The sequence below is a fragment of the Eurytemora carolleeae genome, unplaced genomic scaffold (assembly GCF_000591075.1).
Source record: "Eurytemora carolleeae unplaced genomic scaffold, Eaff_2.0 scaffold328, whole genome shotgun sequence".
NCBI lineage: Eukaryota > Metazoa > Arthropoda > Copepoda > Calanoida > Temoridae > Eurytemora > Eurytemora carolleeae.
This window is the reverse complement of record NW_019396232.1, coordinates 46,783-62,711: the sequence shown is the minus strand read 5'-3', so window position 1 is coordinate 62,711 and position 15,929 is coordinate 46,783. Positions and strand designations below refer to the sequence as shown.

The 15,929-nt window shown below is 32.5% G+C and overlaps 2 protein-coding genes across 2 annotated transcripts in view; one reads left to right on the top strand and one right to left on the bottom strand.

The window, feature by feature from the left end:
* The window catches only part of LOC111698819 (carboxypeptidase D), a 23,145-nt gene extending 18,738 nt beyond the window's left edge, over positions 1-4,407 (bottom strand). The window contains exons 1-2 of the mRNA XM_023469262.1: positions 4,305-4,407; positions 1,597-1,652 (exon numbers count right to left, since the gene is read on the bottom strand). Coding sequence (XP_023325030.1) covers positions 1,597-1,652; positions 4,305-4,379 — 131 coding nt within the window. The 5' untranslated portion in view covers positions 4,380-4,407. The remainder of the gene's footprint in view (positions 1-1,596; positions 1,653-4,304) is intronic.
* Positions 4,408-10,078: 5,671 nt separating this feature from the next.
* Positions 10,079-15,929, top strand: part of LOC111698815 (2-amino-3-ketobutyrate coenzyme A ligase, mitochondrial) — a 16,788-nt gene continuing 10,937 nt past the window's right edge. The window contains exons 1-6 of the mRNA XM_023469260.1: positions 10,079-10,261; positions 10,837-10,873; positions 11,230-11,292; positions 13,247-13,318; positions 13,763-13,812; positions 14,038-14,091. Of these exons, the coding sequence (XP_023325028.1) occupies positions 10,143-10,261; positions 10,837-10,873; positions 11,230-11,292; positions 13,247-13,318; positions 13,763-13,812; positions 14,038-14,091 (395 nt within the window). The 5' untranslated portion in view covers positions 10,079-10,142. The remainder of the gene's footprint in view (positions 10,262-10,836; positions 10,874-11,229; positions 11,293-13,246; positions 13,319-13,762; positions 13,813-14,037; positions 14,092-15,929) is intronic.

Here is a 15,929-nt window from a genome sequence, read left to right as displayed (position 1 = left end):
CCCCCCCCAATATACACACCTCTATAATAGTGGTGCAAACGATGCATTAATAGGACCTTTAGAATTCGTACCATTTGTTAAATAAAAGGGTTAAAATACCAGGGAGTTGGATCCAGCTCAAATTGGAATAAACTGAAGAGTGTGAGACATGTTTTTCTGGTCTTAGCTTAAACCCATCTTCAATTCATAGTCCTGGGACAACAAAGAACTTTTAATTACATTCTTTAATGTTGTTGTTTGGATTCTTTTTATTCAACTGGGCTTGGGAGTATTTTAAATGTATTCAGCTGTTCACAATAGGGAGAAGTACTTAGCATGGGAGGAGGAAATAATAAGAATATGAGAGAAGTACTTAGCATTGGAGTTGGAGATAATAAGAATATGGGAGAAGTACTTAGCATGGGAGGAGGAAATAATAAGAATATGGGAGAAGTACTTAGCATGGGAGGAGGAGATAATAAGAATATGGGAGAAGTTCTTAGCATGGGAGGAGGAGATAATAAGAATATGGAATAAGTACTTAGCTTAGGAGGAGGAGATAATAAGAATATGGGAGAAGTACTAAGCATTGGAGTTGGAGATAATAAGAATATGGGAGAAGTACTTAGCATGGAAGGAGGAGATAATAAGAAAATAGGAGGAGCACTTAGCATGGGAGGAGGAGATAATAAGAATATGGGAGAAGTACTTAGCATTGGAGTTGGAGATAATAAGAATATGTGAGAAGTACTTAGCATGGAAGGAGGAGATAATAAGAATATAGGAGAAGTACTTAGCATGGGAGAAGGAGATAATAAGAATATGGGAGAAGTGCTTAGTATGGGAGGAGGAGATAATAAGAATATGGAAGAAGTTCTTAACATGGGAGGAGGAGATAATAAGAATATGGGAGAAGTACTTAGCGGAAAAAGATGATTAGTTGAAGGGATTAATGTGAAATAGGAGGGAAATTGGAATGAAATGGTGGGAATTATAATCAAAATAAATAAAAGGAAAGAAGAAGAGGTGCATTGCATACTAACATTTCGCCGGGGGTAGATTTTTTGGGTTTCTAGGAGGATGAGCTGAATCGACCCTGGAAAACAGATGAAGGATAACAGCTGAAGAAAAAAGGGGGAAAAAGAGAAAAAAAGATGATAAAAGCGAATCTATTTTAATTTATTATTTTTAATTCTTTGATTCTTTTTTGATATATTATTTCAAATTTTAATTGAATTAACATAAATATTTTGCAAAATATTTTTTCTTTTTTAAAATATGGCAAAACATTAAGATTTTTTAAAAGCGATAAAAGATTTATTTCTAGATTTGAGATATTCAGTTTAGGTTAAATTTGTTATGTAACAATCCCTTTAGATGCTAAATAATAAAACATTTAGAAGTGGTTTTAGATCAATGAAATAAATAAAAATTTGAAACAAGGAAAAAACATTTAACGCGTGATTTAAAGTACTTTATACCGTTACCGTTAAACTACACTCTCCAGTCATGCACTGTACATTATAGTGTATAGTGTACAGTGAAAAGTGTAAATGTACAGTCATGTACTGTACATTATAGCATAAAGTGTATAGTAAAAAGTGTAAATGTACAGTCCTGTACGGGAACAAACAGGGAGGTCCGTGTCCATGTTGCGTCCTACAGTCTTCTCCCTAAACAGTAAATTACAGATCAGAAAACAATTCACGAGACGGAAAGGTAACATATCCAATAGAGTCACAATAAAAAAGTATTCAGAAAAAAGGCCAAATTTCTGGCCCCTAATAAAGTCCTGCGGAAAAAAGTCATATAGATGTGTACTGCAAATTATTTTGAAGGACATAAAGTCATGACAATTTATTCAAAATTTTTATTTTCATCCATAAAATGCAACAGTTGATTTTGCAACAATTGATCCGGCAACAGTTGATCCTGCAACAACTGATCCTGCAACAATTAATCATGCAACAATTGATCATGCAATAATTGATCCTGCAACAATTGATCCTGCAACAATTGATCTTGCAACAATTGATCCTGCAATAATTGATCATGCAACAATTGGTCCTGCAACAATTGATCCTGCAACAATTGATCTTGCAACAATTGATCATGCATAAATTGATCATGCAACAATTGATAATGCAACAATTGATCTAGCAACATTTGATCATGGAACATGTGATCATGCCACATTTGATCATGCAACAGTTGATCATGCAACAATTGATCATGCAGCATTTGATCATGGAACATCTGATCATGCCACATTTGATCATTCAACAATTAACCTTGCAACAATTGATCCTGCAATAATTGATCATGCAACAATTGATAATGCAACAATTGATCATGCAACAATTGATCTTGCAACATTTGATCATGGAACATCTGATCATGCAACATTTAATCATGCAACAATTGATCATGCAACAATTGATCCTGCAACAATTGATCCTGCAACATTTGATCATGGAACATCTGATCATGCTACATTTGATCATGCAACAATTAATCCTACAACAATTAATCATGTAACAATTGATCATTCAGGAATTTATCCTACAACAATTGATCCTGCAACAATTGATCATGCAACAATTGATCATGCAACAATTGATCATGCAACAATTGATCTTGCAACATTTGATCATGGAACATCTGATCATGCAACATTTGATCATGCAACAATTGATCATGCAACAATTGATCCTGCAACAATTGATCCTGCAACAATTTATCATGCAACAATTGATCCTGCAATAATTGATCATGCAACAATTGGTCCTGCAACAATTGATCCTACAACAATTGATCTTGCAACAATTGATCATGCATCAATTGATCATGCAATAATTGATCATGCAACAATTGATCTTGCAACATTTGATCATGGAATATCTGATCATGCAACAATTGATCATGCAACATCTGGTCATGCAAGATTTGATCATGCAACAATTGATAATGCATGATTTGATCATGCAAAAATTGTAATTGATCATGCAACAATTGGTCCTGCAACAATTGATCTTGCAACATTTGATCATGGAATATCTGATCATGCCACATTTGATCATGCAACAACTGATCATGCAATAATTGATCATGCAACATTTTATCATGGAACATCTGATCATGCAACAATTGATCATGCAACATCTGGTCATGCAAGATTTGATCATGCAACAATTGATAATGCATGATTTGATCATGCAAAAATTGATCCTGCAACAATTGATCATGCAACATTCGGTCATGCACCAATTGATTATGAAACATTTGATCTATTAATAGTGTTCAAGCCCAAAGGAACTGAATTGTTGTCAAAATCTCTTTATTTTTGTAACCCGATGTCGTAGACCTTTGTCATTTCAAAATATGAATTATGTGAGATCAAAAAGTCTAAGTTTGAAATATCAAAGGTTAAAACAAAACGGATGCAAAGATAAAAGGATTAGAACATTTTAGTTAGTGGCAAGAACTCTGTTCATCTAGTATTCAAGGAAGACCATCCTTATATTTGTTTATAAAAAAGTGCAATTCAGTTTAAATAAACAAGCAAATATACAGGGTGACCCACAAAGGCGGAGACGTGAATGACAACCTGGACCTGTGTAATTACGAACATTTGAAGATAGCTTAATTAAGTTTGAATTAATCTGGCAAAGATAGAAAAATGTGTCTCTCTAGTCGAGGGGGTATCAGGAATTAAAGAATTAAAGATCTGCCTAGATTCTGTACATCCTTTACATTAGGTTCATTATCCTATGGGAACTGTAAGTGTAATTGCAAGTGACCCTTCAATCAAAGATTACAATGTCCGATTCACAACGATATCCTGGAAACCTTCATCTGATAAAAAATGTGGAAGATACCGTCGTTTTATTGACTCGAAAAGTGTTCATTTCTGTGAGATTCACTAATGCTTCTTATAAACAAGAACTGCGCAAGTCACTGTGGCTGAGAAACTTTAAATGAAAATAAACAGTTTAAAGGAAAAAAATCATTGATAACTAAATTATACTTGATTAGACAAAGCTTTCAAGGGTACAGTTGTAAATCGGACGTTGCCATCTTTGCATGGAGGGTCACTTAAACATTACGCTTACAGTCCCTTTAAGTAAACATGAATGCATTACATATTTTCTATGTCGGATGCTAAAAGCAAACCTTATTCATTCTTTTATCCTTCCTCAGCTCGTAGTTCCTGGTTCACAGGTTAGTAATTAGACTATTTATTCATTCTTTTATCCTTTGGAACAATTACCTCGTTCTCATGAAATTAGAATTAAAACAACATTTCAAATTTTGTTTAAACTTGCCTTAATTCCTTTCACTACAACTGAGATTAGTAAGAGCAGGGGTCTGAGTCTCATTTTTGATATTTTAGGTGGCATTTGGTTTCTATTAGGAAAATAACTGTTACAAACCTATCTATTTACGTTTATTTCGAAATCTTGTATTATTAAGTAATTTTTCAAATTTTAAATTGAATTTTCTAAAACGATCTATGCAATAATATTGTCGAATTAAGAAAAGGGTGTTTCACCATCTGGTCTGATCTGTATGAGAACTACGAGGGTACTGAGTAGTAAGCAAGTCTCCGCGCCCATAATTTTGCGTGTGAAATTAAAATCTAGCAGGTAAAGTTCAACTCTTAAAACAACCCCAAGACGTTGTTGTTGCCCAATTCGAAAAGTCGGTTTAAAAGGATTTAAAGGATAACTTTGCCATTGGAGGACCATAAAGAACCAAGCTAACAGTCCCTTAAAACGGTAACAAAATATTTTAAATATTTTAAAACTTTTTATTTTTATTTAAATGGAGTGTTCACGAAATTAAATGGGGTATTGGCTTACGTCGAAAAAAAATGCTATGGTGATCGCTGCTAATCTTACTTCTATCTGCTGCGTTTAATGAGAAAATTTTTTAAAACGACTCATTCCAAAGAATGTAGTAGAGCGTCCATACAAAATCAGAAAGTTGCAATATTCGACTCAGATCGTGAAAAAATCAATTCGTATATAGTTGATATTTCATAATATTTGTTATTTGTCTTCTGATTCAATTTAAACGACGATTAGTTGGCCGCCATCCATGTGTCTCTGCTCTCAATGTTTATGCATGGTTAATTGTGGGAGAGACACCTAGCGGACAAAAAAATCGTCGTTTTTTAAGTCCATTGTATATAAAACAAATAAAAAATATTATGAAATAACAACTATATACGATTGCGTCGATTAAAATCCGATGATTATAGTTTCTAATATCATCTATGATTTGTTTGGAATTTAATTGAATTATTTACGATCTGAGTAAAAAAAAAGCAACTTGTGAATTTGTATGGACGCTGCGTTCTTCGGTATGAGTCGTGTTTAACCATTTTCTCCTTATAGACGCTACAGATAGAAGTGAGATTAGTAGCTATCACCATCGAATACTCTTCGGTGTAAGCCTATAACCCCTTTCATAATTCAGGAACACTCCCTTTAATAAAGAAAATTCTAGTTAAATTGTAAAAATCATTTACCGGGGCCAACCCCGATATCAATTATTCCTCTAATCACGTAAACTCTGTCTTTTAAATAATGTTTGATTTATTTGTTTTTCTTTAAAGTGATTGTTCACCTATTTGATTACGTCGTCATATATTAATACCGGGATTTTTGAGCCTAATCTAAACCTAACTGCTCAATGCAAAATTGCCCAAAACTTTGTCAAATATGTTCATCAAGAAACCAAACTATAACGTATGTAGATCGGGAAAAAAATAAACAATGCAGACCAAGAATCTATGAAACGTATGCAGACCAAGAATATATGTAACATTTGTAATGTAGACCAGGAATCTATAATATGTTAATGTAAATTATGGAGACCAAGAGCCTATGTAACGTATGCAGACCAAGAATATAAATCTAACATATGCAGATCAAGAATATATACGTAATGTATGCAGACCAAGAATCTATAAAACGTTTGCATAGCAAGAATATATGTAACATTTGTAATGTAGACTAGGAATCAATGTTATGTATGCAGACCAAGAATCTATTATATGTTAATGTAAATTGTGCAGACCAAGAGTCTATGTAACGTATGCAGACCAAGAATATAAATGTAACATATGTAGACCAAGAATATATATGTAACATATGCAGACCAAGAATATAAATGTAACATATGTAGACCAAGAATATATATATGAAACGTATAAAGACCTAGAATATTAATGTAACATATGCAGACCAAGAATATATATGTAGCATATGCAGATCTAGAATATTAATGTTACATATGCAGACCAAGAATATATTTGTAACATATGCAGATCTAGAATATTAATTTTACATATGCAGACCAAGAATATATATATGTAACATATGCAGACCAAGAATATATATGTTACATATGCAGACCAAGAATATAAATGTAACGTATGTAGATCTAGAATATTAATGTTACATATGCAGATCTAGATTATAAATGTTACATACACAGACCAAGAATATATATGTAATATATGCAGATCTAGAATATTAATGTTACATATGCATACCAAGAATATATATGTAATGTATGCAGATCTAGAATATTAATGTTACATATGCAGACCAAGAATATATATGTAACATATGCAGATCTAGAATATTAATGTTACATATTCAGACCAAGAATATATATGTAATGTATGCAGATCTAGACTATTAATGTTACATATGCAGACCAAGAATATATATATGTAATATATGCAGATCTAAAATATTAATGTTACATATGCAGACCAAGAATATATTTGTAACGTATGCAAACCAAGAATAGAAATGTAACATATGCAGACCAAGAATATAAATGTAACATATGCAGACCAAGAATATATTTGTATCGTATGCAAACCAAGAATGAATGTATTTGTAACATATGCAGACCAAGAAATTGTAACGTACTCAGACCAAGAATATATATGTAACGTATGCAGACCAAGAATATATTTGTAACGTATTCACACCAAGGATACATATGTAACGTATGCAGAAGAATATATTTGTAACGTTTGCAAACCAAGAATATATTTGTAACATATTCACACCAAAAATATATAAATGTAACGTATGTAGAAGAATATATTTGTAACGTATTCAGGATAAGGATATATATGTAAATTATATGCTATATACAGACCAAGATACCAGCTCCCCCGGGAACAAATACGTCTTCCTTTCATCTTTATTAAATAGAACTTCTTTCTCATGTTTTCTTTTCCTCTCAAGTTTTCCTTGTTTACTTAAGAACACTTTTTTATTTAACAAATATATTCTCCGCTTGCTAGATCTTTAAATATATTTTCCGCTTGCTAGATCTTTAAATATATTCTCCGCTTGCTAGATCTTTATATATATTTTCCGTTTGCTTGATCTTTGAATAACCTCTGGTATGATTATTGTTCTAAAAATTGTATTTTCCTGATTTTGGAAAACTAAACTTTTATCATAGAAAAAAAACAAGTCTGAGAATGGCAACGGCCTAATTTAAACGATTAGGCTTTCCTATGTCTGTTTTAACCTACGCACAAGTTTCACGCAAATCTGCCCCTTTAGTCAAAGAAAATTCAACCTATATGAAGCATAAAGTCTGACCGCGTCAACCTTGTTGCACCGGCTAGTCCTTTCCATATAAATATCTATTTGTTAACACTTCTATTTTTTCTTTTGAATCGTCAAACTACAAAAGACATTCAAAACAAAACTAAAACATTAAAAACTTGGAAACAATACCAGTGATAACCAGAAAACGGTAGAATATGAAGACGACATTAATGCAATACTGAAGTGCATTTGATGTTGTTACAAAGCAAATAGCTTTACTAGTAAATGGTCATTTATTAATTGAAATTGCCGTCTGATTACACTGCACAATTCCTGTGTCTCATGTTTAACGGCCTAATTTAAGTCATAGTTCCCCAATCAAGGGTTCATGAGTTATGATCGGACATACAAACAATTTTTTAACCATTCCTGTGATTATACAGAGTTCCTCAATACAAATTTAAGGCAGTCGGCACTTAATGTTAAGTAGAACCCATGCCAATAGCTAAGCAATTATATGGGGGGAGGGGGCACAAAGGATAGAAATCAGAGATACGTTGTAAGTAAATTTTTGACTAAAAACCTCTAAAGGGTCAAAATTGATATAATGACCCAAAATTAAAATACTAGATTTTTAATTTGTCACACATTATAGTGTTTATTTAGATAGATAATTTGGATTATGTTTTCTTTGCCCTTCAATGCTTTTGAGAAGATATTTGCATAATTAAACTCTGATCCAGGGGGATGATAGTTCTCTACCTGTGTGCTCAGTTATCTGTACTGTACACTTACAACTGCTTACTAATAAGGATATACTATAGGTAAGGTCAGAATCTTTTTATAATAAACAAATATGCAGTACGCTCTCAGTATAGTTCATGGCCTATACAATTAGTAAAGGATTTGCGTACATCATCACTCTATACACTATATCCTCGTAGCTCTGATCAGAATAGATATTATGCAAATAGGTTGGATATTATGAAGAGATCATAAATAGCCAATATAATATATATTTATGCAATATATGGTTTTACAACAGTGGAAGGGGCATCCAAAAGTATGTAAAATGCCTATAAAAGTTCAACTGAAGCTCAAGCATTAAAATCTTCAGTTTTTCGAAAACTAGAAATCGAATTTAAGAAAAGCTTCTCCTAAACCTGTCAATATTTCATAGATAATTTCAACTTGTCTCCATATTGTTTCTTGTTGCTATAAGATGGTTCATTTAAATAATTAATCTAAAAGAAGAGAAAAGGGTAAGTTTATCAAAATGCAAAAAATCATTATAAACCCCATCATTTTACAAAACAGGAAAGACAAAATTTCCAAATAATTTATTTTTGAAAGCACTCATCAATTTTTCCTTAATTTGAACACTAGAAACACTCAACTTTTTGACACACAATATTGATCACAAAAATTAGATTTGTTACAAATTTTCTCCCCTTTTTTCCTTCTTTCTTTCAGTTTTCTTTTTGTCTCTAATAATGTTACTTGTATGATCAGCATAATTATTTTAGTTTGTTATAAAACGTTATAAGATTATGATCTCCTAGTCCTGAAAGTTGATTATTTAAGCTCCAAACTGCTGTGTATGTATTTACAATGTATTGTGTCACAATTAACACGTAAGAATCAGGAAATCTATAGAGTTATATTTGAGTCCCTGTGAGGTATTGCTGAACCATCTCATAGAAAAAGTTGAACTAGCCATACCTAGGTTAACAACTCCTCACTCATTCATGAACTTGCTAAGATAATGATATCATGCTATGCTGCTACTGGCACTGCATAGATTTTCGTTAAAACATCGCAATGCCTCTCTACCAATTTAATTTATAACTTGTCTATGCATGTTTCTTCTACATTAAGTCGCAATTTACAAAACAGGAGAACAGTATCAAATACTAAAAATCTTAAATCAAATAAAAAAATGAGACTGTTATAATCGTTATAAGAAACTTAAAGATCAAGGTGGAAAATTATTTTGTTTTCCAAATAATATCAAAACGCAGCAAAAATTGTTAATTGTTAAAAATGGGTCACCGCATTCGTTTAAAAAATCATTAATCAAATAAAATTGATTGATCTAGTGTTAAAAACTAGTTTTTCTTTTGAGACTGACATCTTTCAAGTAAAGACGGATTTTATTATACCAATTTGAATATATTTTGAATTTTTTTCTATCGCTTGCACTAGTAAATTTAACTTTACAATACAACTGATGATGAAAAAACAGAATATTTTTATTAAAAAGTGAAAAATTGTCCCATCCGTAATCAAAAATCATTTATACATTAAACAGGGAGTAATGATCTGCCTCCCCCCCCCCTGAATCCGCTTATGCAACCGACATAGTTAAACCTTATTTATTTGTTTAATTACACGAAATTAATAAATAACGTATGTTATTCCAGCCTAAACTCATCATAATTGTTATTTATGAAATATTTATATTACAAGAAAAAAAGTGTTAGGCTGTTATTAAGATTAAATAGGGATATTTGAGAAGAAAAAGAGATCTCAAGAAAATGAGATAATTATATAATTAGATTTAATATCCCGAAAATGGCAGTCCGTGGGTTGGTGAGACGTCAGCAGCATTTCCTAGAAGCAGCCCTGTTGATACCGGTTGATAAACATCAGCTCACCTTTAGAGTTTGGCAATCAGCTGCTGCAGCTACAAGGTAATCAGCTGTGTAATAGATGCTGCAGCCACAAGGTAATCAGCTACTGCTGCTACTAGGTAATCAACTGCTGCAGCTTCCATATTTTAAGCTGCTGCAGATACAAGGTAATCAGCTGCTGCAGCTATTAATTAATCGGCTTTATGTAGCTACCGGGTAATCATCTGCTGCAGCTCCAAAATACTCAGTTCCTGCAGCTACTCCGTAATGATCTGCTTTAGCTTGAAGGTTATCAGCTGCTTTAGCTTCCAGGTTATCAGCTGCTTTAGCTTACAGGTAATTAGCTTCTGACGCTACAAGGTAATCACCTGTTGCAGCTATAAGGTATTCAGCTGCTGCTTCTACCAGGTAGTCAAATGATGAAGCTACAAGGTAATCCGCTGCTTCCGCTTCCAAGTATTCAGCAGTTGCAGCTACAGTGTAATCAGCTGCAGAAGCTACCATTTAATCAGCTGCTTAGTTTCCAGGTTATCAGCTGCTTCCGCTTACAGGTATTCAGCTGATGCAGCTGCCATGTAATTAGCAGCTGAAGCTACAAGTTAATTAGGGGCCTGTTTTCCTTGCTTTTATTTTAGGACAAGGTTAGAGAACAGTCTAGAAGAGATCCGAGAGGTAAAATTGTTTTAAAACACAGATTTAAGATATCAGAGAACATGAAATAAATCTGGTTAAATCCTGGATTTATTCTATAATGCTGAAAATATTTTTATCCAACGTTAAATTGGTTTTGTAACAGGATATACTATTTAATTCTCCTAAATTCAAGATCAGTTTTCACGAACAGATAAGATTATAATAAGTTTGTATGTATAAAAAATCTGCAGAAGTTTACAAAAATATAAGAACTATGTTCTTCCCTTTATGTGTATTGTTTACGATGATGGATATTTCCCGAAACTAATTTTTGAAATCGCTTTTGGATTGGAATTGGACTTTGCAACTGTCTTCCCCTAACTTTTTTCATAAAGGCTGGAACCTGGAAATCTGAGAGAATTATCACATCTCGCCAGGATGTAAACATTACAGTGGAGGTAGTATTCAATACATTACAGTGGAGGTAGTATTCAATACATTACAGTGGAGGTAATATTCAATACATTACAGTGGAGGTAGTATTTAGTACATTACAGTGAAGGTATTACTCAATACATTACAGTGGAGGTATTATTCAATACTTTACATTACAGTGGAGGTAGTATTCAATACTTTACATTACAGTGGAGGTAGTATTCAATACTTTACATTACAGTGGAGGTAGTATTCAATACATTACATTACAGTGGAGGTAGTATTCAATACATTACAGTGGAGGTAGTATTCAATACATTACATTACAGTGGAGGTAGTATTCAATACTTTACATTACAGTGGAGGTAGTATTCAATACATTACAGTGGAGGTAGTATTCAATACATTACATTACAGTGGAGGTAATATTCAATACATTACAGTGGAGGTAGTATTCTATACATTACAGTGGAGGTAGTATTCAATACATTACAGTGGAGGTAGTATTTAGTACATTACAGTGGAGGTATTACTCAATACATTACAGTGGAGGTAGTATTCAATACATTACAGTGGAGGTAGTATTTAGTACATTACAGTGGAGGTATTACTCAATACATTACAGTGGAGGTAGTATTCAATACATTATAGTGGAGGTAGTTTTCAATACATTACAGTGGAGGTAGTATTCTATTCATTACAGTGGAGGTAGTATTCAATGCATTACAGTGGTGGTAGTATTCAATATTTTACATTATAGTGGAGGTAGTATTCAATACAATACAGTGTAGGTAGTATTCAATACATTACAGTGGAGGTTGTATTCAATTACAAAGATTACAAAGATTACAACGAGTAATCAATATTTATCTTGAGAATTTTGAGAGGTTTAAATGCGAAAAACCTAGTTCTATATCGTGGGAATAAATTTTATATAAAAAAACTAAAATAACTGAAACTTTATTAGCTTATTTCTGTTTCTGTATCTACCATCATTAACACCCTGTATTTTAATTTATCTCTACATAAAAATCCCTCTGATCTCACCCTGCCACAGATCATCTGACAATCTCCTTCCTTCCAATCAACTCCTTACCTACCCAAAAACATATTTTGATATGTGTAACCAATTATTTTCAGTATCGTTAATTAACTTCGGGCCATCCACTCAAAGCAACCTACCCTGGTTAGGCGGGTCCAAACTGCATAGTAAATTATGAGAGCTTATTTGTAATATCTCATGCTTTGTAGTTGAATACAAATATGAAATGAATATAGATTAAGCGCCCTCAAAGCCTAGTGCGTCAAATGCATGAAGATTTTTGTAACTGCCTTACTTTCTTAATACTAAAGTATCAATTAACATGAAATCAAAAGTTTTAAAAAATATTTAAAAAAAAAAGATATTTCTTTCCAAGTTAGAAAACAAATAGAAAAAAAACTTCTCACTATACATGTACATTTCTATAATAAGGAAACATGATACTAATAACTGTATTTTATAACATTTTTATCTTTATAAGTACACTAGCTGTATAGACACAAATGTGCTTTTTCACGCTACTCAGGAATAAGATACAGGGATTTTCAGTTCTGAAGGAAAAGTAGTCTGAGAAACGAAAAACAAAGGCATTGTTTGGATGGACCAAAAATATAAAGACAACATAAAATCTATTTTAATTTTTAGTTAGTGTTGACAAGGAAATTTAAAATCTATAATTTCTAAATAAAAACGACCTTTTCGGATTTGTTTTCCATTTGAAGGAATTCAGCAGAGATGCATTTTAGTCACAGAACATGTCAAAATACCTGCACTGTGTTTCTCTAAACACTGAACAGTTTATCACAAAAATATCAGAAGGAGATGATTCATTTGCTGTATACCATGGCCGATATTGCAATAGGTCGGAAAGTTAGTAGGTCAAAAGTTCAGTAGGGGGGATATTGCGTATAGACGATAAAACATTACCTGTCTAGGGTCGAAGTGAAATCTTAAACTTCTGCGCCAACAACTACTTGGGTTTATCCAGTCATCCGCTTGTAATACAGGTTTATCTTTGTAAATCATAAACAACATGGCGGATGTGATTTGCTTCTAGTTTTTGGGTCGTTTTTATGCATGTATTTTCCCTCGTGGTCAAAACATAGTGCACATTTTCTTTATTTTAAACATTTGCTGTTTTACCACTCTTTTAAATATTCCTAATTTCAAATCTTTAATTGTTTAAATTCTTTAATTTTTCAAGAACGAAACTAAAGCACAGAGCGTTCCATATCATATCCAAGCTTTAACGCCAAAATTTAAGCGCAGAATACTCGAAAAATCTAGTATTTTCTGCATGCAGTTTTTTAGCGTTTTACTATTTTTTAAAATGATTAAATCTTTTTAAATCTTCTGATTTGTCCCAAAAATAGCAAATATCAATAACGATCTATGTAATATAATGTGAGACACCTTGTATATTCTAGTATTCTAGTATGGATTATTTTAAGGCTGGTATTGATGCTCTGAAAACACATGGTGCAGGACTTTCTTCTGTGAGGTAAGTTATCTTTTTATCCGTCTAATCTCTTTTTCAAACCATGAGTTTTGACGCCATGATAATATTCACAAATTGGTCCGGCATGATTTTAAATTCTTTTTGTTGAACTCATGTAGTTGTACTTCATAAATACGTTATTCCAGTTACGTTTAATTGCAATTTGTTATGCATGCGAAAATCTTATTTACTCTCACAAGCAATGTTTACAGCTTGTGTACTTTGCAGGTTTATTTGTGGAACTCAAGATATTCATAAGGATTTAGAGGATAAAATCTCCAGGTAAACTGAATCAAAATATTCTCACTACGGGAATATTAAGGATTTAGAGGATAAAATCTCCAGGTAAACAGTATCAAAATATTCTCACTACGGGAATATTAAGGATTTAGAGGATAAAATCTCCAGGTAAACAGTATCAAAATATTCTCACTACGGGAATATTAAGGATTTAGAGGATAAAATCTCCAGGTAAACAGTACCAAAATATTCTCACTGCCGGAATATTAAGGATTTAGAGGATAAAATCTCAAGGTAAACAGTACCAAAATATTCTTACTGCGGGAATATTAAGGATTTAGAGGATAAAATCTCAATGTAAACAGTACCAAAATATTCTTACTGCGGGAATATTAAGGATTTAGAGGATAAAATCTCAAGGTAAACAGTACCAAAATATTCTCACTGCGGGAATATTAAAGATTTAGAGGATAAAATCTCAAGGTAAACAGTACCAAAATATTCTCACTGCGGGAATATTAAAGATTTAGAGGATAAAATCTCCAGGTAAACAGTACTGCGGGAATATTAAAGATTTAGAGGATAAAATCTCAAGGTAAACAGTACCAAAATATTCTCACTGCGGGAATATTAAAGATTTAGAGGATAAAATCTCCAGGTAAACAGTACCAAAATATTCTCACTGCGGGAATATTAAGGATTTAGAGGATAAAATCTCCAGGTAAACTGTACCAAAATATTCTTACTGCGGGAATATTAAGGATTTAGAGGATAAAATCTCCAGGTAAGCAGTTGTAAAATGTTCTCACTACGGGAATATTAAAGATTAAGAGGATAAAATCTCCAGGTAAACTGTACCAAAATATTCTCACTACGGGAATGTTTGATGAAAAATAATTCAACATATCAATATTAAGATCCACAAAATTTCAACAAATAAACATGTTTTTATTTGTAAATAGTATTTAAGAACGTTTGTACTGTTAATCCTAAAGAGATAAGTCATCTTTGTAAAACTCCGGCCAATCAGAAGCTATCAAAACTCTGCTCTCAGATAAGGATTGCGCATCAAATTTGTTTTGCGTATTTTTAGGTTTGCGCGATTTCATTCAAACAAGGTTTATTTTCACAATTTGAAAATTATCTTCATAACTTAAAGTAAATGAGATTTTACCACAAACTCAAATTTTCTAATCCATATATCTTTGTAAACCAACGTCGTAGACCTTTGATATTTAAAACTATGAATCCTGTTAGACCAAATAATCTAAATATGACATATTAAGGGTTTAGACCATCAGGTTGTACAGATATAGAGATTAGAAAAAATGAGTCTGTGGCAAAAACTCAGTTTCCTTAAAAAATAATTATAGAATCCAAAAACATGTGGGTGATGAAAATTCCTGTTTTTTTCTATAATCCTTCTTAGTAAAGGTTTCATGAGCGTGAGGATTCTATTTTCTATATATCCTTCTTTGTAAAGGTTTCATGAGCACGAGGATACTATTCTCTATATATCATTCTTTGTAAAGGTTTCATGAGCGTGAGGATACTATTCTCTATATATCCCCCGGGTAGAATCTTAGAGTCTGAAACCTAGTCTTAGACGCCGGGCCGACCTCCTCAGACCCTCTGTTTTTGGAAAAAAATATCAAATTTCACCAAATATATGTAATATGAGCAAAAACCATTAAAATATTTGAGCATTCCTCTCCCCATCCCTTTCTTCAAGCACCCCTCCATATGTCCCAACCCCAGTTTCTGCTGTTTCCCCCCAAGTCTGATAGAGGTCGTTGTTCAAGACTCTCTTCAGTTTTATTATGTATCATATTTCTTCAACATGTGTTATGTCCCAACCCCAGTTTCTGCTGTTTCCCCCC